Here is a 23705-nt window from a genome sequence, read left to right on the forward strand (position 1 = left end):
ATTGAACTCAACACTGATACTTTATTGAATAAGACTAAAAGTCCTTGAATAGCCATAATAAACCTATATTGTACATTAAAAAAATTAGATCACAAAAATAAAGAAGGATAAATTGCTGCATTCTAAAACCTGTGAGTTTCTAACATCTTTATTCTAAGAAAATGAAACTACAGTAGTGATATTCCTTAAATCTTCAAAAACCCAAGAAGCATTTTTTAAAAATCTGTTTTACTTCAGCAGAAACTTTAGAACAAAACCCAAAAGTATTTCTTTTAAGCTTCTAAAGAAAGTCAGTGATTCTGGCAAGAAAGCAAAGAGTGGCAGGGCGCCTGCCAATAGATACAGCTGTCACTGCTTTCTTCCCTTATTTTATGTTTTTTGTTGGTGAGAGGGCCATGATGGGGGAAAATCTTTCCAGGTTTATATTTCTGCTTCTTCACTTGTCTTCCTTTCATTTCTACCTAGTATAAAGCAATTGATTAGGAGGTTCTAGTTACTACTGGGCTTCAAATATTATCCTATGCAGATCACTTTCACACACCTATTCCCAACCCCTATATGGCCTCCAAATTCTGGTCTCATTTGTTCAAATATTTACTTGATATCTCCACTTGGATGTCTAATGAGCACCTCAGATCTAAAATGTTCAAAACTAAGTTCTTGGTCACCTCACTTTCCCACCAAAACCCTACGTCCTTTTGCTGAATGGCAGCATCTTCTAGTTCAGTGAGCAAGCCAAGAGAGAAGGACTCATCCATGAACGCCTTCCTTTCCCTCTTCTCCTACTTCCGACCAGTGTTTGTTTCTCACTGGTCCATAACCCACTTGAAGCTAAAGATCATACATCCTGGGTCCATTGAATCTCTAGGACCTTACACAGTGTACATGATAGACATTTAAATATTTTAAAACAAATAAAGTTACCTGTATAACTGTTTCTACATTTGTTAAGTAAATTACTGATTATACATATCTACTTTGTGAATTGTATTGGCAACCGCACTGAATTAGAGAAGTCCTTAGATCTGGGAACAGAAGTGGTATCATATTATTCCTCCCAAGTGTAGAAAGGCATGGAATTATCCTCAAATCATTGTTAACTCTTCAATAGTGATTCTTGTGCTTTAAGAGTTCTAAATGAAGGCAGGTGCATAGCCATTCTCAAGTGCCTTTTCTTTCAATTATCAGCTTTCTTCTTTGACACCTGAATCTTCTGTGGCATTAAACACACATACACACAAACTCATACACACATGCACACACATATATTTATTGATCACACACTCTGTGCAAAGTATTTAAGCCCCAATAGGAATATGAAGATATGTATAAGGCATGTTCTTTTTCTTAGGCAACTTACAGTCCAGTTGGTGGTGATGAAAAACTAAGAGATATCTTATGTACATTTTTCACATAATTCTTACAATTACCTATTATTATTCCCATTTGACAAATGCTGAAATAACTTTCCCAGAGCAAACTAGCCATGTGAATCAGTTATGACTATATCCTCTGTCCATGTTCTTGTCTCTCAATCTCACTGCTGTGTGTTTTTGCTTTTGCTTTTAATTTTTTGCTGAGGAAGATTAGCCTTGAGCTAACATCTGTTGCCAATCTTCCTTTTTTTTTTTTTTTTTTTTGCTTGGGAAAGATTAACCCTGAGCTAACATCTGTGGCAATCTTTCTCCACTTTATATGTGGGTCACCACCTCAGCATGGATGAGGAGTGATATAGGTCCCTGCCTGGGATCTGAGCCCGCGAACCTGGAATGATGAAGTAGAGCGGACTGAACCCAACCACTATGCATAGGGCTGGCCCCTGAGTGCCTTCTGATAATACAAAAATCTAAAATGCTGTGACCATATGTCCAGATTTTCTAAGATAGTTTCATAGTCAGATATTCTGCTCTACTTATTATCTTCGTAAGCCATCAAAACCTATCAGAAATAACAAATTTTGGCAAAGAAACCACTTCTTTAAAATACTTTTTTTCTCAACCTCTGAAATTGTCTTCAAATATGTTTTCTAATCTAGTGTCTCTATATTCAGTTGGAAGTGGCCTTGCATTTGAAAGATAAGCAAGAACATAATAATAAAGAATCAGTGAATGAGTCAAATAACTGCTCCAAGAGTTTAGACAAGGGAAAGGACCTCATAGAAGATTGTCAGAGACAGCTTTTCCTATAAAGAAAAAGCTTGATCTAGTTCTTGAAATATAAGAGAGATTTTTGTTTTCTCATCCATAAACTTAGGTTAATAATAGTAGCCACATCCTTGGCTCATAGGAAGATTATTTGAGTTAATACTTAAGCTTCTAGAGCAGAACCTGGCTTGCATGTTGAGAGATGATGGAGTGTGAGTATCTTAACTACTAAGATAAGGACTTTTTAATTGATTTTTTAATTTCTATAACCTTCTTTTTTAATTTCTATAATCTAGCATAATGCCTAACACATAAAATAGATACTCAGTAGATTTTTGTTGAGTGAATTATGAAATCATTGTATATCACTGATAAATTTTGAGGCAGAGAGTACAAGAGAGTTAAATTTTCTGAAGATCAAATTGAATTTTATATTATTCACTAAGCTTCAGATATTTGGGTACGTTTATTAAAATAATCAATGCATAGGCAAAGGTCGCTCTTGATAGTGGGCATCAAAAGTAGATCCATTGAGATTGTTCTGATGCTTGTGCCAGTCTAGACTCCAAGCTTGAGAAGCTTGAGAATTTGCCTCTGCTTCTATTACCAACTGGGGCTTGTGTGGGGCTTTTCACATAGCAGGTACTCAATAATTATTTGCTGATTGATGACACTTGGGTTTGATACAAAGAAATAATTACATAAGAGAGAATAAAGTTATTTTCAGAAGCTATGAACCCTTTCATATAGATTTCAGTTTTTGGATAACCCACATCTTTATTCTGTAATTTTATGTAAATAGAGGGTTATATCCACTCCTGCCTTATCAGCAATTTAATTAAACTTTGCTACAAACTCACATATAAAGGGATAAAGTTCTCTGTACAGCACAAGACCATGTTGTCACTCTAAATCGGAAACCTTGATGCTGTGAGGGCATCAGGATGCAGGAGTTAGGGAGTTTCCCTAATATCTGTTCTGGTAATGGACCGTTGAAAAGGAGCCTGAAGAACAGAGCATTTGTCAACCAAAGTATTTAGGATTAAATGTTATGATGATTTTTTTCCTGCAGAACAGTTCAGCAGTGGAAACTCACCCACTGCCTGTGGAAAAAACCAAAAGTTCAACACATGGCATTTCAGGTCCCATAGTTTGACTACACTTTTCTCCTCACTTACCTTTCTCAAATGCCCCCATGAGTGTATGCCCTGGCCTTACAAAATTCTTCAGAGTTCTCTGAATTTGACCTTTACTTTCCTACTTTATGCTTTCACTATTACCACTTCCTCCTGCTTGCAGAGATGTCAGTCAAATATAGACCAATGATTTGCTTTTAATAATTACTCAATACATTTATTCAACAGATGTTAAATTGAATATCTTCAATGTGTAAGGCATCATATTAGGCAATATGGGGTATAGAAAAAGGAATGGGGCAATCTACCCCTTAGGTGTTTCGAATCTAGAAAGTCTCTCACTGAACATATTTTTTGGTTTATCAATACTCTGCTGCTACAAAATGTCTCAGCTTGGTAGATACTTCATAAATGTGTATGGAATAAACTCATGAATAGTTAAAAATTACCATCCAGCTACCTTTATATGATTATTTTATTTCATATTCTTCAAAGAAAATGAAACAAATTTCTTGGTCTTTGAAAAGCATGCAATAAAAACCGATGTCTGATTAAATTGCACAATGCTCAATGATATCCTTTTATACATGTTTCAAAAATAAATTGAATTGTTTTAATTGAATTGAAGAAAATTTCAAAAATAATTCTCTTCTGCTATTTCTAGGAAGAAGGGCCTAAATTATTTGGGTAGACATAACTCATCCATTTCAGTTCTAATATATGACCTATAGTCAGTGACTTTTCCCTGTTATTTAAAAAATAGAACGTCAAGGATTACATTGCAGTCTTTCAGTAGGAATGTGCCTTCTGTGTGGTATCTCTCGTAACCTGAACAGCAGCTAATAGGAGTTACAAGATCATCGAGCTTGTTCTTTGATCATGGGTGAGTCTCTTGTCAGAAGACAGTAAGAAATTCTATGTACCTTTAGATGGTGAGGTAGAATAAATACCTGCTCTTTTATGCACAGCACAGACAGATACTCTGTAGTGAGGAACAGCTGCTAACATCCTGGGCCTTTGCAACTGCAATAGGGAAAATGGCTTAGAGTGAATCCTCAGAGCAGAAGAGCAGTAGCAGTGAAGCCATTTTATTAAACACGGTTATTTCCATAGAGGAATAAAGCCATACAAAGGGGAGATTACGGCCCAGGAAGTCTTTAAAACTCCCAGTATAAATTGAGTGAGCATTTCAACCTGGTATCTTTTCTTCACAGCTCTTGTGTTTTGTGCATGTGTGGGAGAGCAAAGGGGAAAGAAGTTTGAAAGTTCTGTCTTGCTGGCATGGGAATTTTTTTCTGCTGTCAAAGACTTATTAAATCCTACTTTGGATTTTTAGATAGGATTCACAGGCAAGATATCACAGGGCACATTTCTTTGTAGTAGTCCAGCGATCTCAGATCAGTTTGAACTGCAGTGGGGGAATGAGAGAAGTTAATAGAACTTTCAGTCCTGCCGTTATAGTGAAACAAGAGAGGCTCATTTAAAAATAGGAAACCTTCCAGGTATTTGTCGAAGCAATATATCAAAATGCCTTGTTCATTATGATATAGTAAAGTAAATCAGATGCAGACGTAGAGGATATTCAATTCTCACCCAGACCAAATGCCACAACAAACTATAGTACAGACATAATTTTGAGAGGTAGATTATTAAATGTTGCCTGTCTTCTGATTTTTAGAGTTCACAGCCTAAAGATGTGGCCTAATGAATTCAGAACACATCTGTATATTCTCTGTGAGTGGTGGAAATATTCCAACCTTCACTTAAAACACTTACTACAATCATTCTTGAACTTCAGTATGTCTACAATTACCTGGAAAGCTTGATTAAAATGCAGATGCTCAGGCAATTCCCCCTGAGACTCTAATTATTCTTGGGAGTTGCTGATAAATCTATTTTATTAATAAGCACACCAAATACTGTTAAAATAGGTGGCCCTTAGACCATACTTTTGGAAACACTGACTTAGCGTTTTGAAAAATATGTTAATCATTGAATATACAAAATACCCTTTCTTGTGATCTAGATCAAGAACAGATTCTAAGTATATTTTTAAAAAATTAAACAATAAAAATGCAGGATTTAAATTTGTTTGGAATAGGATTCAAACATGGGTTCTGCTACTAGCTGTGTGTCTTTGGGCAATCCACATGATCCCCATAACTCAGTCTATCTCTAAAAATCTCATAGAGATTTGGCAGGATCAGATGAGATAATACACATATCAGTAGTTTGTAAAATTGTTAGCACATATGCATGGTATTGGTCCTTTACACTGTCCTCATGTATCTGAGGTCACCTCGTTACCTCCAGTCGTCTCATTCATCATCTGGCTCCTTTCAGTTCTGTGCACCCTAATCCTTCATGTAAATCATTGACACCAGAGAAATTATTATTTCCACTCCCCATCTCCTACTAAAACTCACCTGCCATGTTTTATCTTTCATTCAATATTCATCTGATGTTTTGAGCAGCAATTCTTTGCCAAACCCAGCACTAGATTGTGGTGATTCAAAGTATAATAAAATATGGCTTTGCCCTTGAGTAATAAACTGGTTCTTGTTAATATACTGATGGGAAGGAGGTTGAGTGGAATCTCACAAATATATGTATGAGTTTTAAATCCTGCTTGATAAACAGCCCCTCCCTTGTTCACTGACTGAATCAGTAATTCTTGGAATTGCAAATAGTCAAGAAATCATATTGCCTGATTTGCTTATTATTGCTATTTCCATTTTTCCATTAGCATTTCATTTTTGTAATTTCAAGCAAAATGATTGTGTAAGGTTAGCACCATGTCAGTTCCATGGGGGAGATGGTTTGGAATCAGCAGGGCCTGTCTGTGCTTTCTCAAACTTCGAGAGGTACCTAACCACACATACATACACTCCTGAAACGTAGGACAAAATATATGCGAGGCTTTCTATTTTTTCTACCACCTAAAAGTGATGGTTTCCTGAAACTATCCCAACAAATAAAGCTAACTCCATCAGTTATAGTCTTGTGTGACTTTATGGGCTTAAATTAGCCTGTGAGGAATATGTGCTATAAATATCACAAATGGGGTTCCACTATTTTTAAGTTTCTCTGCATGCATTACATCATCTTAAAAATAAATAAGTAATTAATTTAATCAGAAATCCAATTATCTAAAAATGTGAACAGTCAGTTCTGTAAAATGCAGGCTGTGCAGTCAGCACTCAATTAATACTCATATCTTCAAGAAGTCTTCAGATATTTTTTCGCTCAGCAGCCTCCAACTCATTACATATTTCACAGTCTGATGATGTTACATTTATTGAAATGTTTTGGAATGTAGTCTATTGCTCCTTTTTTTGCATATTCTTCACGCACAGTCAAGTGGCAGGCTGCTTCCAGCTGAGGTGGCTGCAGTCTGAAGACCCCCACACTCCACCTGGTAGCTGAGCAGTGTATGCCTATTCTGGAAAAGAAGGATACTGTTTATAATCATTTTCAGAAAATGATGTGTTTTCCTTGAGTGTGTACTGTTATTCCTAGGCTTAGAACAGCACATTCTTCAGAAATTTTTACTAAATATATTTGATCACAGCAGTAAGTTGCTAAAACATTGTTAATGACTTTGCAGTAAAACTATTAAACTGAGACAATAATAATTGGATGATAGAGTTTAAAGAAGTCAAAGTGAGGCTGGAGAAGAACATATAAAGCATACAATTATTCACCTAGACGGTGTTGTGTCATCGATGTTTAAATTATATTTAATAATCTGAAAATTAACTGGAGAGATATAATATTGATATGAAAGTCTTAATGTACAGTATATATACATTTCTAAATAGACTAGCATTTTAAAATATATAGTATCCCCTTTCCAAAGAATTAGCATATTTTAAATTTAAAACTAATTTTATTTCTGGAAAATTTCATTTATTCAACTTTAGTGTTTTGACTTCTATAATATTCATATGTTAAAGGGCTTTTGCTTGCACACACACACACGACACATATATCCATACACATTCATGATTAGTATTCTTGGGTTTTCATTTTACAGCCTGAGTGGCTGACACCCCAGGGTGATTGAGTGACTTGTACAGCAGAGGCAGAATTTCAGATGGAGTCTGAGGATAAAATGTCTGCTGGTTTTAAAATATAGAGTAGGCGACACTGGCATCTTTTCACTTAGACTAATCTGTGCTCAACTCTAACAAGCTTCTTCTATTTCCTGGAAATAGAACTTTATATCAAATGTTCTTCAGAATCAGAGCAGAGTGATGAGCACTGTAAGTAAAATTTTAGGTTAAATAGTGTTTTTAACATGGCCTTTCATGAGCTGTGTTGAGGGTAGATTAGGATAGATTCCTGATGTTCCAAAAAAATCTTTTTTTCCTTCTAAAATAGAGATGTGACCATTTACTAGTATATATTAATATTTTATCAATATTTCTAAGATCTTGTTTTCTGTCAATGTAAATGATTGTATAACCATCAGTTCAATAACATTTTAATTTTATTGGTCTTAATGGAACATTCTTTCATTATATAGCAGTAGTAAATACTTTGTGAGTAGTCGTTAGTGGGTAAATGCTTGCTAATGTATTGTCGAAGCTTTTTTGAATAATTTATTGGGGTTATCCTATGACAGAGCAAAACATAAGAAGAGCTGGATGATGTCTGTCCAGCAGAAAAACGTATATCTATACATGGACCAAATTTCTCAAAGGAGAACCTTAGCATTGTTTAAAGTAAAGAGAGAGAGGTGGGGAGAAAGACGAGTGTCAAAAGAAAGAAGGACGAAGGAAGAGAAGGTGTCACACTAGATTGTCTTACGATATTTTTGTTGTTGTTGTTTTAATGTATGAGTAAGAGTTTAGTAAAGAATGCTGGAGAAGAGAAGTTAAATTCTCTTGGAATTAAATTCTCTTGGAAATTAATAAAGTGCCAGTACATATTAGGGATACCCCAGTCACTAGATACCTGTAGAGCTGTGATGGGTTGTGGGATGCAGCATCTGCAGTATCTGGTGTAAGGCCTAGGCTGGGAGGATGAGAGACCACAGGGCTCCAAAGGCCAGTGAGTTCAGGAGCTGGCCAGCACAGCACAGCCTTGGGGATAGGAATGTATCCCCGTGTTCCTGTTTCTGCACACTCAGTTAATTTGGTTATTGAGAAAAAATAACGTCTGCTCCTATAACTGGCACAACTTTGTCAGAGTTGTTTATTTTCTTCCTCTGCCACTTCATTTGCTGCAATACTTTCAGGCCCATAGCAGCTGGGGAGCTGGCTGTGAATTACTGAATGGTATGTCCTCAAGGGAGAAATAAGGAGAGCATTTTCTCCTGCCTAAGCAGGAATGGACTCAACCTTGCTTCCTCTCTCCTCTAGTGCACTGCTGAGGGCATGTGATCATCGACTCACAAATGATGGGATAACTGGTGACACCATAGGACAAATCACCAGCAGAAAACAAATGTGTGAGCAAGACATGAAAGATGCTTTTATGCTGGAACAGCAAGAAACCCATTAAATGAAATAAATTACATGCTGCCAGGGTGATGACTCACTGTCCTATTGAAAAAGGCAATATTTTGGGGTGAAGGAAAAGATAGCGTCGTATGACACAGAGAGGCTCAAAATAATGAAAAACTTTTCTTTCTGACTCGACTGTGCCTATTCGGATCGGAAGACAGAGACTTCCAACAACACTCAGTAAAGTGCATGTTAAAAAAATGTGTTAAAATATTGCTACTTAGAATATCCTCTCTAGAGTGAATGTCCTCTTCTAGGATATATTACAAGCAGCAATAATCTCTAACAAAGACCAAAGCCCCAATCAGAGACATTCCTTATTACCTATTGTCACCATCCTATCCTTATTTTAAGGAATTAAAGTTAAATATCAGTTTGTTTATGGCAAGTGCTTTGGAATACAATTATAGAGTGGTCCATTCATTCCTTCATTTATTAGTTAAATATATATCGAATGACTTCCATGTATGAGGCATTAGACACTTAGTGAACAGGAGACATGTCCCGTGGCCTGATGGGCTATGGCCCAGTAGAATAATAAGGTAATATTTATTGAATACTTTTGTAGTGAACATTTCACATGCACAGTCTTATGCAACCCTTCGGTAGCCCTATGAATTAGGCATTCTTTCCAAATTTTGTACATGAGGAAAATTTGAGTCAGAGGTTGAGTAACTTGCCCAAAGTTGCAAGCTAAAGAATGGTTGAGCCAAACTTCAGACAAGATCTGGCTGACTTCCCTGATCTTTTTTGAGTATGCCTTGCCGCACGTTCCCATATACTGTGGTTGTTATCTGGGAAGGAAATGTTAAGTAACATCCTTAACCTAGAAAATTCTTATGTATTTTGTTTTCAACTTCCTGAAACCACTTGCTCTGTGCGGACACAGCTAATCTGCCTTTAGACCTGCTCTCCTCTTTTCCAGACTACCTGTAAAGTCAGTGAGATAAAAAGACCAAAATCTCACTTATGTAATTCATCAAAATCAAAAATCTAAAGAATACTCTCACGGTAATTATTCTTCGTTTTTACCTCTTTTTACCAGATTCTCTTTCTGTCTAGTCAATGCTCCTTCTTTACACTCAATACCAAAAGTGCAGCAGCATCCCTTGCTCTTAAAGTTGAATATCTTTATTATTTAGAGTTCTTGAATTATAACAGTTTATGAATTGGTAAATTAGAGCTATTTAAAATCCAATAATTACTGTCACATTAAACTGTATATGCTTTACAATCTGAAAAATGTTTACACATATATTATCTAAGTTAATCTTTGCAAAAATGATTGTCTGACATAACAGTTCTGGCATCGTTTCGCTGTTTGCTTTTTCTACTTTCCTTCTCATCAAAGGAACTCATCCTAATTAGTGTGCATAACTCAGTGACAGGAATTAGAAGCCAACAGGTCAAGAAAGGGCTTAAATGTTCATTTTTTGAGACAAACTTTTAGGGACATGAACAATGTGTATAGGTTTCAATAATTTTCATTTCAGTCTATATTTAGATACTGATGATACCATACATCATCAAATAAAAAGCTAAAAATCCTTCCATAGATATTTAATTGATTTCCCTGCCTCCTGAAGGAATTTTTCTTCATTCTTCACCTTTATTTACCTGCATATTTTTCTCTCTGATCAGTCCTGCTTAATAAAAGAAATTAAATTAAATTAAAATTAAAAGTCCAGACAATACAATCTATGCAGATGTGTAGTTCTCACCTTCTTGCCTATGTTCAAAAGAAAGAAATTGGTTAGAAAAAATCCTGGCATTTAAAAATTATATGTTGAATATCTTTTCTCTTGCAAAGATATTTTAAATATTTCCTGTTGCTAATTTGACCTATATCCACTATGTTTTCTCCAAGAATTCAACTCAACTTTTTCTAGAAATAAATGATTTTTGCTGCAGAATAATCTATACACCAAAAAGGAAAAAATATGTTTATCCTGACCCACATAGCACCACTAAATATTTTTACTAGTCACTGCAAAGGTAGAATTCTGGGAAATTGTGGGGGGAAAATCGCCTTAAAATCCATTACAATGAAAAAAAATAAGTAGGATCCAATGTTTTTCTTTTAGCATGTTACAACAATGCAAAAAATCAGTACCAATTTATTTTTGCTGTTTTAGACAATGTTTAAATATACTTTTATACTGAGATTTATAACATTAGGTATTTTCCTTTCAGAATTGCTTTCATGCTCTATCTTAATTTATATTTTACACTCAATTCTGTGTCATGAGATTTTTCTGTGCTATTATATATTCTTAGAAAACATGATTTAATGTCTTTTCAAATTGAAATTCCTATGGTGTCCCATTTGCAGAGGTCTCTCTCTAATGTCCTGGGACATGTTGCTGTCAAGGAGTTCCAGTAAGAAGTAGGTGGGTTCTGAGGCCACCAAACGGCTTAGATCTAAGAGTGCAATGCTTCCACTGTGACGCCCTGCCTACCACGTCAGACCCCCAATCCCACCATGATGTATTTTACAAGGCTTTTATTTAAAGTGATTAATACGTTTTCAAGTTTAATAGCATATAGATCCAAACACCTTTCTCATTGCACTGACTTGTGTACACATATGTGTTTCCATTGACATGTAAACTTCTTATGGGCAAGCAAGCTATGTCTTTCTTTTTGATTCCTTTACCTATACACTTGGTCACAGAGGTGGATTTATCACGAGATGATTGAAACTTGAGTCATTGGACCTCTCACTTACACGAGGCTGTTCCAAGGCCCTGGGTGAAACCTCACCAATGTAATCACATAGTCATAAGTTTTTGCAAAATTTATAAAAGCAAGATATTTTCATTAGACTGCTGCATGGTTTTGTAGCTTAGTTTATATTAGTAATGTTATCTTCTTGTCCTTCAAGATGGGTCTCCAACTTGTGAAGATTTGACCCCAGATTCTCCATTGCCGACATATAAGAAGCAATTATTTGCATTTTGTTGAATGAATAAATGAAAGAAGTGAAGGAGGGGAACGGGAACGAGTTTATTATTAATCAGTATATTTTAACATTTAAAAATTAGCATTTCTGGCAAAAAGATGCCACAAGCCACCAACAGGTAATACTAACCTATCACCCTTGGATAATGTCAATGAGTTTATAGAGCTCTTATACAAACATGTCTTTAATTGAATCTACCAGCCCTTCAAATAAATTTAATCTTCAATTAAAATCATTGATATTGAAATGTTTGCAACTGTGCTATTTGTAGAAACGGTATTACTATACTCAATTGTTAGAGACTTAAAAACTGAGAGCCAGCCCTGATGGCCTAGTAGTTAAAGTTCAGGGCACTCTCCCTTGGTGGCCCAGGTTGGGTTCCTAGTCATGGAACCACAAGACTCTCTGTCAGTAGCCATGCTGTGGCAGTGGCTCACATAGAAAAACTAGAAGGACTTACAACTAGAATATACAACAGTTGTACTGGGCCTCTGGGGAGGAAAAAAAGACAGAGAAAGACTGGCAACAGATATTACCTCAGGGTGAATCTTTCCCAGTAACAGCAAAAAATAATAAAATAAAATATTTCTCACTCTCTTCCCTTTAAAAAAACCCAAAAAACGAAAACCTGAAACATACCAATTGAGTGACTTGCTCATAGTCAAATTGTCAATACTGGAAGGCAGCTGAAGCCCTGATACTGAATCTACTCTTTTCATACAACATAGTGTTTACAAATGTTTTTAAATAAACTAAAATTTATTCTGTAATCAAGGAACATAAAATAAAATAGAATTGATAATGCTGTGACCTCAAATGATGAACATTTACCTTTCCTTTCCCTATGCTTCTTTTTTTTCTTTTCTTTGCTTTTTTCTTCTCTTGCCGGTTCTTTTCTTTCCTCCTTCTTTTCTTGATACAGGTGTTAAATATTATCCAACTGCCATAAATCTAAAGCTTTTTTGGAAAATTGAACCTAACCTCTACTGAACACAAGATGAAAATGTGGTTGCTGGTCAGTCAGTTGCTTGTGATAATATCTTTTACAACCTGTCTATCAGGTAAGAAATATCCTTTACATAGTCTCCACAAATTATGTCAATATAATCAATATGTGTGTTCACTTCATTAAATCTGGGATATGAAGTTAGAATTAATATTTTCTTTTGACACTTAGGCCAGACAAGTAAATTAATACGTCAAAGTTGACCCTATTTTCTTTTATTTTTACTTTCAATTAAGATTTCACAAATAAGATTTTAATCTTATGCAGTGGTGTGCTGATAAATGTTTAAAATCTGCATCTCTGGGAGGAAAAAAATAAGCCCTCCTGTATAGCATTTGTCAATTTCCAGGGAGTAAATGTTCCTACTATGGCCAATTTCAACTTGACATCATTTAATGTGGTGTTGGAAAAGATATGCAACAGCTCACCATTATAAATATTTTCACCATATAGATAAAATAGACTTAAATAACCTCAATAGCATAAATAAAAGTAAAATGTAGTAAAGTAATTAGAAAGTAATGGGTTTTTAGCATTTGTTACTTTGTTCTTTATTTATTTGCAAGTTATTACATTTTAATTTTTTATACTGGCTGGTCAATTTTATGAAAAACAATTTAAAATAATATACAGTGTGTGCAGGGACATTAAGAATACCAAAGCAGTTTTAAGAATGTTAGGGGCTGGCCCAGTGGCATAGGGGTTAAGTTCAGCATGCTCTGCTTTAGCGGCCCGGGTTCGTGGGTTTGGATCCCAGGCATGAACACACACACCACTTATCAAGCCATGCTGTGGCAGCATCCCACATACAAAATAGAGGAAGATTGGCACAGATGTTAGCTCAGGGCAAATCTTCCTCAAGCAAAAAGAGGAAGATTGGCAACAGATGTTAATTCAGGGTCAATCTTCCTCACCAAAAAAGAAAAAGATTACTCTAGTTTTAAGACAAATACTATATTTCTGTCTTTCAAAGACAAGTATGAAGGATTCAAAGATATTTCCTACAAGGAGAGGTGCATTGTATTTTTACCTGAAAGCAGCATGTTTTCTAACAATCCATTTTTCTACTACTTTCATCTCAATTACCTTAACTCAGTAAGTACTTGTTGAGATGCTATTAAGTTCAGGACATAGATGGATGTCCTCCTGTCATGTATCACTCCCCATTGATCGCTTTGATGATGAACTTGAAGGACATCATGTTGTACTTTGTATTTATTATTGAGGAAATAAAAATGCTATTTTATTTTGGGGAGTAATTTTTATTATGATGACTTCAGAATCCAAAAAATAGAATACTTTCATCAGTACTTAATAATTTTAATGACCTTGTAACAACCACAGTAATTACACACACACACAAACACATATGTATATATATAATACATGCATATATATACATATATGTTATGAAATATAATAAAATTTTTGTGGTAGGGTCATTGTGGTTGTCTTATTTTTACGACAAAAATGAAACAAAATAATATTATTAGTACTGAAAATTCGTAATAATTCTGTGGATGACAAATTTTAGTGCTATAACTGTAAAATGCAAAGACAAGAAATAAGTATCTACAGAGATGTGATGATACTTCAACCTGTGTAGTAAAGGGCCAGCAAGCTCACTCATTTCATTAACTAGTATGTCAGTTATTTGAGTAATGTTTGAAACCACCTACTTGAAGAGCTGCTTTGAGATTAAAATTGTTTTTTTTTTTTCATTTTTAGAGTTCACCTGGCACAGAAGGTATGGTCATGGAGGTAAGTTGGTGAAAGGGTAAATTTTTAAAGCAGCTTTTCTCAAATGAATCACATTTCATCTCTGCTTTAAGCTATTAACTCTAAACTTAAAAGCAATGGTTAATGTTAGATCACTTGGAAATTTTGTAAGATGGTTTATCTGGGGTCATAAGACAACTTGTTTCATTACCAAAATGAATGAATGAATACACACAAAGAAATATCCTATTGCAAGATTGTAACAGATGGAAAATATTCAGTGTGGCTGTATTTTTTTCTGCATGCTTTGCAACAATCCTATGCTACTAAATTTTGAAGCAGTATTTTAAATATTGTAAACCCCTAACTTATATTTGAGAGCTTCTTGCATTGTTGCAAAAGAGAGCACTAAAGTTAATGAACTTGGAACCTTAAAATTCAGCTTAATTAGGAGTCCAAAGGACTCCTAAAAATTAGGAGTTATTTTTAATGATTTATTGAATATAATTAGCAATGGTCCTAGTTTAGATTGTACTTCAACCGCTGAACAGATCTTGCCAGAAGTAGAGCCGGTAAGGCATACTGGAAAACGTAGAATCTAGAGTAAAACCAGCATGAATTTGCATATTCAACCTGGTCTTCATTAGCTATGTGATCTTGTGGAACTTATTCAACTTCTGTGAGCCTTGACTTTCCAGTATGCAAAAAATCACAGGATACTTGTGAGGACTAAAAAAAGAGTGTGAGGTATCTTCTAGCACAGTGACCTACATAATAGTTGCTCAGTGAAGATAAGTAAAACTGGTAACTTATAAAAGCCACTGCATAGTGGTAGGAGAATGAATAATCAGGAAGAATCATTTAGCAACCAAATGCTGCAACTTGCTGCCAAATCAAGGATGTTCATGCCAGATTGGGTCAGAAGAACTTCCACTTGTGACTGTGAGGATTAAAGGAAAGGAAAGTCTTATCCTGAATCCCACCAGTTATTTCTGTTTCCACCTTGTGAGTTATGAATCACTACTTGAAGGCTATATAAGGATCAATGAGATATGTTCCTTGACTTCAAGAACCTTACCAAATAATAAGGAATAAGAAAAGTAAGTAGGTAACAAATTTACAAGAAAAATATAATAAGCACTTTAAAAGAATTACTTTGAGGAATTAAGGAATATTTACTGATGGGGTAGTAGGAAAGGGAAGCTTGAAGGATTTCAAATGTTAGAAATGGAACAAATTCTACACAGAAAAAATGGCACAAACAGAAGTACAGAACGTGGGAACTATGGGCTTTGAGGTCAGAATTTCAAAGGAATTCTGCGGGATATTAGTAGGATTTACATTAAGAAGGAATTCATTGTCAAATAAATTTGGGAAAGCCTCGCTCATTAAAGTTCAACAGTTTATTATTAACTTTAATAAGTATTTATACTACCTATATAACAAGTAAGTGTAATACATGTATTAGTTTCCACGTACTGCTATAGCTATAACAAAGTACTACAAACTGGGTGGCTTAGAAGAACAGAAATGTATTGTCTCACAATTCTGGAGGCCAAAAGTCCAAAACCAAGGTGTTGTCAGGGCCCTGCTCCCTCTGAAACCTATACGGGAAGGCTCCTTCCTTGCCTCTTCCGGCTTCTGGTACCCTAAGACATTCCTTGGCTTGTGGCAGCAGACATAGTCAGACATGAGGTAGGAGTGAGAAGATGCACAGACAGTTATGCAAAACACCGTCTAGAGCCTCAGGGGTGGACCATAAGTCAGGGAAGTGGTTGCTGTCAAGAGATGTGATAGGCTCTTCTTGGGCAGGTAAAGCCAGACAAAGGAAAATTTAGTCAACTCAACCTTTCTGCAAACCTGAGCCTGGTCTTCATTCTAATAATTGAATTGCTGCATGTTCTTGAGACCAACTCTTTTACATTTTAGCTATAGTAAATTACTGCAATGTTACCTATTACCCATGAGCCTAAGGGATTGGGGCACCAGAATACAAAAAGTCCAAGCCCTCAATAGACTTTGAATATTCTTATCAGTGGGGAATGGTTAACGTTAAAGACAAGGGGCTGTGCTGCCTGGAAGAAGGATGCTTTGAGACAATTTAAATATTGTCTCTTTAAGGGAGTTTATTGTATTTCAAGAAAGATTGTAACACTACCCATCCCATAACCACTGTAACATTGTAAATATTGTAAAAATTCCAATGTTAGACTCTGTTCAAATTTTGTTGCCATTGCTTTTTTCTAATAGATTTTTTCCTTGAGACTGTTTTTACAACATACTTATATAAAATTATCTTTAGTAACTAACAGATTGAGATGACATGTTACAGAATGAGAAATAGAATTTGTTTCAAAATGGATATAAAATGAATAAAAAATAACTCAAGCACAAATCATAATTATACTTTAACTTCCAGAAATAAAATAGAATAGCAAGATTACAGTGGACCGTCTCCACGTAGTGAGAGGTAAAGTGAGCCCATTTTAGATCAGACAGCCAACTGATTATATTAATCGCAAAACTGAGAATGGGACTGAAAAAAACGGTAGCCTTTGCCTGTCACTCATATCTGCAAATTTGACAGTATATATTCATATCTGATTTTTTTCTTTCTTGTTAATCTTCTTGATCAAATTTAAGAAATGAACCAATTTCTGCAATAGATTTCCACTATATGATAGAAGATAAATTAATTTGCATTAAGAGCAGATCAAAAGACAGAATGATTTGAAGTGTTGTCTTCAATTAGCTTAAGTCATCTATGATTTTGTGCTCATTTAAACATAATACCTGTTTCTTGTTTTTTATGCCCTTTAATCTCATAATATTTCCAAAGCATCATAATTCGTCATCTAATTATTTCCATGTTTCTAGAAAAAAGCAAGAGATATCTCCAATTTTTGTTGGCTGAGAGTATATGCTTGCATTGATGGGTCCTTTACTGAGACATGTTCTGTTCTCCTTGGAAGTTCTTTTCCCTTGGTCTGAGCACCCTAGTTGAGTTAACAGTGATGAGTTCAGTATTCTTCAAGGGGGTTATGATGTTTACATTCAGAGTTTCACACTGAACATGCCAAAGCAATTCAGAGGCTTGTTTTAAGTAATCTGATTTTCAAGGGTCCAAATATGTTCTCAAAATAAAATGTATAGAGTAATTGTTAAACCATCTAATGAAATATATTATTTTATTCAAGCTTGAACATTTTAGAAAAGCAAGAAAGATAGATTTATAAAATAATACTTACCAGAAATACTAAGGTGATGTGAAATGTGTCTTATTCTGCTTTTTGATCTAGAAAATAGGCAAAGGGAAATATCTTAAATGTAATATTTCCTCAAATTGAAAAAATAAATTCAAAATCTAAATATTTTGTTGGAAATTAGTTTCATATTTTTATCCCCTAAATGTTTCATTATCTGTCCGTATAAAAGCAAACGAAAGTGGAGTATGAGGAAATATATACATAGAATTTGTGAAGACTACTTGTCATTGAGAAGAAAAATAGCATGAGACGCTAATACAGTTTGGCCTACAAACGTCAACACAATTCACCCAAAAAGTGTTTAATCTTTACATATATCCTTTTAAGGGATTGCCTATCAATAGATATAGTCTCCTCATTGTTAGTAGCTGATATTCCATTATTTTCCATGGAAATTTCCATTGTAGGTATCTTTTCTAGAAAAAATTAAACTTACTTTTTTAATACGTATCATCAAGATGAAGAAACTACTTACAACATATCCTCAGTTTTCCAAAAGCTGACCAATTTTTATCTCAAAAGCAAATGCCTTAAAATCAAAAGATATGCTATCAAAAGAAATATTTAAGATTTTGTATTTTATTAAAATATGCAAATCAAACAACTAATCTCCACTTTCACGTAAATTTATGCTTATGGGCATCTATCTTTGTTGTATTTGAAGGCACCATACAATACTTTAAATAATCAAGATGATTCAGAATGACTATAACTCACCATACTTTAGAATGATAAAAGTATTTCTTTTAAGGAAGCTAATGAAATTATAAATTAAATTGAGAATTCAAGATTATTATAATCCCCATAATGGCACTTCCAGGGGGCCACTACAGAAGCAGATGCTAGACAGGCCAGGACTGTCTATTTCTACATTGGAAATACAATAATGTTAAAGAGACTTTAGCTAATGTAACCCTGCACTTGTTAAGATAAGTTCAAATTTTACGAAATAGTATGTGATCACTACGATATTCCCCATTATAAAGAGACATATTTTAGGTGAGTTGAAATTCTCTCCAATTTGTTGCTTGTGGAATGCAAGTTGGAGAAGATCCATAAAAAATCTCTCAACTCTGAAGACTTGAGATTCTCTTAACAATGTCTTTTATAAAACAGAAAATTTTAATTTTAGTAAAGTCCAACTTACCAATTTTTTTCCTGGGTCATGTTTTTGGTGTTGTGTCCAAAAACTTTGCCGTATCCAAGGTCAGAATCAAGTCATTGACTCATTAAGGACAACTAACACTATGTATAGTTCATCTAACTGTAGCCTCTCAGATGACCATTTGAAATTCCTATGCTACCACTGATGTAATGAATGGAAACTCAAGATCCAATCCAGTACAGATCAGTGGGCTTCTGTTTAAACTATAGGCATAATTGCATCAAACGTTCCTTTCTCCTTAAATCTGATTATCTCTTCCATTGGTAATAATATAATGACATAATCATCAGGCTTGTCATATAAATACAATGTCCTTAGAAGATATTTATGAGCTTTAAACTCCCCTAAGAAATATTTATTTTTAGTCTTTTAAATATTTAGTGTATTTTGATTTTTAAAAATTGTTTTAAAAATTTCACACTAAAATCATTATTCATTAGGGAGTAGTGTGGGAAGAAGAGTCATGTTGCCTTCAAGAAGAGAATCTAAATACGTACATAAAATGGCACTTCTCTACTTGTGTTTTTAAACATTTTTATGTGAATTGGGAAGAAACAACAAAATCTCCAGGCCAGCAGGTGTTACTAAATTGCTCTAGTCAGAAAAGCTGTGCAACTGGAGAGACCCAAGCAAGAGCTTATGAAATCATCCAAGTGGGAAGAAAAATAGCATATAGTTTTTATCATGGATAAGCACAGGTCATTTCTTTTGGAGAGTGGAAAATCTAGAATTTCCATTGAAATGAATTGAAATGAAATGAAATTGACATTGAAATTTCAAGTTGAAATTGACATTGAAATGAAAGTCTCTAGATACCAGAGATTTGGGATTCATTTCTCATTTTTCCTTAGTGTGCTGTAACATCCTGAAAAGCCAGGAAATATTGGGCATCATCAGGAAAGTTATTAGAAGCAAAGTAGAAAACATTCTATGTGTTTCTGGCTTTTAAAATCTCAAGAAAGACATGAAACACGCAGCTCAGAGAAGGACTTTCAAAATCATTAGCAGAGAGCTTCTGTTCCCATTCATGATCTTACTTACAGTTGTGGTAAGCTTGTGAGGTCCTTAGGACATATACCCCTATTCCTTTTCAAATGTAGAAGCCATGTAGAGCAAATGGCTTGCATAGCTAGAAAAGGGCATCGCTGGAGCTAAATCTCAATTCCTCTGGTTCCTCTCATTATGATCCAACGATTTATCTGCTATCTCAAATGGGATGATGGTTATGGAATGTAACTGAGGTCTATAAATTCTTGGTGATTTTAGCAAATTCCAACTAAAAGTGAGGCATCTCCCTTCAAAGTATTTCAAGTCAGTTTAGAAAAATTAATGCTTCATACTGGGAGAACCTAACTTAAGGATTTTATTAATCATCTATGTGTGCACAAATGTGTATTGACACAACGCTAAGAGCACTAGAACTACAAGAGCAAATAAAACTTAGCCCCTGGCTTTTAGAAGCTTTATGGTTCATCTAAGAGTTGATATATGTAAGATATATAAATTAAATTTTGAAAGGATTGGCAAATTCATGAGAATGTTGGCAAAATCAGCTCTCATCATCAAGGTTGATGTTAGAGCAGACAAAACATCTGTGTGGCATTTGCCTTAAACTCTCTCTTAAAAAATAAATTGGAGGGGTGAACCATAGCTTTGATCTAGCAGAGACATTCCAATGATCCCATGTAAGAACATTACTCCTTTCTAGCCATACACATCAGTATTAATTCATTCTTAGCTGTGTTCTGTAAATGCTGCTATGGTGATGAAATGTGATTCTCTTCTCATCCTGCTGTGAGGCATTGCTCTTCCCTTTCAGAGAGGATAGACTGTCAGGAACAACTGCTTCCCAATGTGGCTATGTTTGTGATGGATTTTAAACCAGTTGCTCTGATCCTATAAGCATGTAATTTGTTTAGAACTGTTCTAGATGTTGCTGAGTACCAGTGTTGGTCACATATTTAGAAAGATAAACAAGAACTGACCCAGGAAAGAGACTAATGTCTCCGGAGCATCTAGAAATTCGCTCATTCTCTTGTTCAAAAATCATTAACCACTTAGTGTGTTCCAGACTGCTAGTCAGCTAGCTAGGAGAGTGGTGTGTACAGATTATGGACATAGCCACCTGTCCCCAACATTTGCTATCTAGTGGAGCAGAAAGTTTCAACAAGAATCACGGCAGGTGTGTTAAATACTATAAGCTGTAGAGGGAGTTGTGAGAACACAAATGAGGACCAACTGAAGCTAGAAGGGGTGAGAGGTCACGTCCTGAAGGAACTAACTCAATGCCTAAGTCATAAAGGACTGTACAGATTTTCGTAGGAGGAGAAAAGTGCGATGGTGATTACAGAAAGAGGAAAAGCATGTGCAAAGGCTCAGAGGCATGAAGGCATGGCTTGTTTGAGGAGCTGAAAGTAGTTAAGCATGGCGACACAGGGTGCTTTTGGAGAAATGATGAGAGATGGGCAGAAAGGAGTTGTGAATAAAGAACCTAAATGTTTTCCTCAAGATTATGGAGGGAAATGTCTTTGTTTTGAATGAAAATGGAGATTCTGTGTTTCTGACATTTTTTTCAAAGAACTTTCTAAATGTATCTAAATTTTCTTTGACTTATAAAACAGCATAATGTAAAACAATTTTATTTTTCTTGCAGTTTCTGAGGAAGACAAAGGATTTGGACCAATTTTTGAAGAGCAACCAATCAATACCATTTATCCAGAGGAGTCACCAGAAGGAAAAGTCTCACTAAACTGCAGGGCACGAGCCAGTCCTTTCCCAGTTTACAAGTAATGTACTTCACTTCTCTTTTCAGAAAGGAGGGCGAGACTAAAGATTACAGATCAGCATCTATGACCCTGTGCTGATAGAGAAAGATATAATATAAGGCTTTCCACAACATCCAGGGATATTAACAAAAATATTGGCATACAAGTTCTTTTTAAAAAGTTGTTTAATACTCAAATAGATAGCAAGTTTTCTTAAATATATGCAAATAATTCACTTGCCATTTCCTGCACAGATAAAGCCAGTGCCATTTGACATTATCCACTTAAAAATTGTCTAATGGAGACTATACTATTAAGCATGGAAAAGGTTATATGAAATTTGTGCCCTTTTTTTTTTTTTTTTTTTTTTTGCTGAGGAAGATTCACCCTGAGTTAACATTGGTGCCAATCTTCCTCTATTTTGTGTGGGGGTTACCATGACAGCATTGTTGCTGACGAGTGGTGTAGGTCTACACCCGGGAACTGAACCCTGGCCACTGAAGTGGAAAATGCCAAACTTAACCACTAGGCCACAGGGCCCGCCCCCATGCACAATTTAAATATACATATTTGAGGATAAAATCGTTTTTGTATGCATTGGCCTGGATAATTCATACCTATAGATGGTGGATAATATTTTTATGTTAACTATATTTAAAGAGCTAGTATAGATAATTCAAGAAAGCAACACTATTTCAATATTCTCAAATATGTATTCCAGACAACACAGAAAATTTATTAAATGTCTCTATCCACTGGACAATCTGTATAAACATACCTCTTTCTGTTTTTCTGGGGTACCTATTTGTGCTATCAAAAATAACTTTATAAAAAGTAACAATGGGTTTTCCTGTTTCTGATGGTCCAGAAAAGTATACTAACAGTTTCTAGTCTGATGCAAAGAATAAGATTTAAAAATTAGCAAAATACCAACGGATTTGAAGTTCACCTGTGAAATGGTTCCATGAAGACAAAGCAAGTGATTGATGGAGAAATTGGGGCTCTAACGTGTTCATGTTACAAGACTTATTTGAAGCTTGTCACTCAACAAGATTGATTTTAATAGTAGATTTTTTTCCTGGATAGGAAAATAACGTTCTATTGTTATAAAAATATTGTTATCAAAGAGAATGCCCCTTCCGTCCAATTTAATTGTAATTGAATTCATTTTTCTCTTGCCTCTGGCTATAATTACAAATTAATCTTAAAATAAAACATAAATTTAGGTACAAAATCACCATCCCTTTGAACTTATTTTTATTGTTTCAATTTCATTCATGGGAGTGCAATATAAGTAGATATTTTATAAATTATGAGTAATACATTTGTTCTGAAAATATTTGATGGGCTAGACTTATTTCTACCCTTAAGCCATACTTAATGAGAGTCTATGCACACAGCCACGGATGTGGACTAGTAAAACTAATAGGGGCTGTGGAGGAGATCTAATTCAAGCACATAATTTCACAGGAGAGGAAGCTGAGCCCTGAGAGCTCAGGGCTAGTAAATCACAGATCCAGGTCTAAAACACAGGTTTTATGACTTTCAAAGAAGCATATAATTTTTTCAGTATGTATCTATCTCGATAGGTTGATACCATCTCAAAAGCTATTTCTGTGACACTCTGTCCTTGACAATCGTACATGGAAACTTAGCAAATCAGCCTCTGCGCTGGAATGGAGGTGACAAGACAAAAGAGATTGTTCTCAGATAGTGTTCTAGACACATGTACTTCTCTTTGCGGCCCCCCCACCACCCCCTCACAGAGACAGTAAGAAGCTAGGTTTGCATAACTAAAATTTTATACACATTGATTAGCAACTCCCTATTTCTTCTCCCTCCAGTCCCTGACAGCTACCATTCTATTCTTTGCTTCTATGAGTTTGACTATTTTAGAGATACCTCCCGTAAGTGGATCTTGTATTTAGTGTTCTTATCAAAATTTAAGAAATAAAAATAAGAAGCAAACTTTTGCTTGGCAAATATATCACCAACTCCCTCCCGCAGGTAGCATCAGCACTGAAGTCCCCAG

At 35.1% G+C, this 23705-nt stretch overlaps 1 protein-coding gene across 33 annotated transcripts in view; it reads left to right on the forward strand.

Annotated features, from left to right (window-relative positions):
• CNTN1 (contactin 1) overlaps positions 1–23705 on the forward strand; it is a 347842-nt gene that overhangs the window by 180833 nt on the left and 143304 nt on the right. For 25 of the 33 annotated variants that reach the window (XM_070619408.1, XM_070619429.1, XM_070619422.1 and 22 more), the window contains 3 exons: positions 12675–12813; positions 14487–14519; positions 21562–21694. In XM_070619408.1, coding sequence (XP_070475509.1) covers positions 12750–12813; positions 14487–14519; positions 21562–21694 — 230 coding nt within the window. In that variant the 5' untranslated portion in view covers positions 12675–12749. Of the gene's footprint in view, positions 1–9694; positions 9802–12674; positions 12814–14486; positions 14520–21561; positions 21695–23705 lie in introns of all 33 variants that reach the window. The other 8 variants (XM_070619421.1, XM_070619423.1, XM_070619417.1 and 5 more) reach the window with 2 other exon arrangements.

This window comes from Equus przewalskii, chromosome 5, assembly GCF_037783145.1.
Source record: "Equus przewalskii isolate Varuska chromosome 5, EquPr2, whole genome shotgun sequence".
Classification (NCBI taxonomy): domain Eukaryota; kingdom Metazoa; phylum Chordata; class Mammalia; order Perissodactyla; family Equidae; genus Equus; species Equus przewalskii.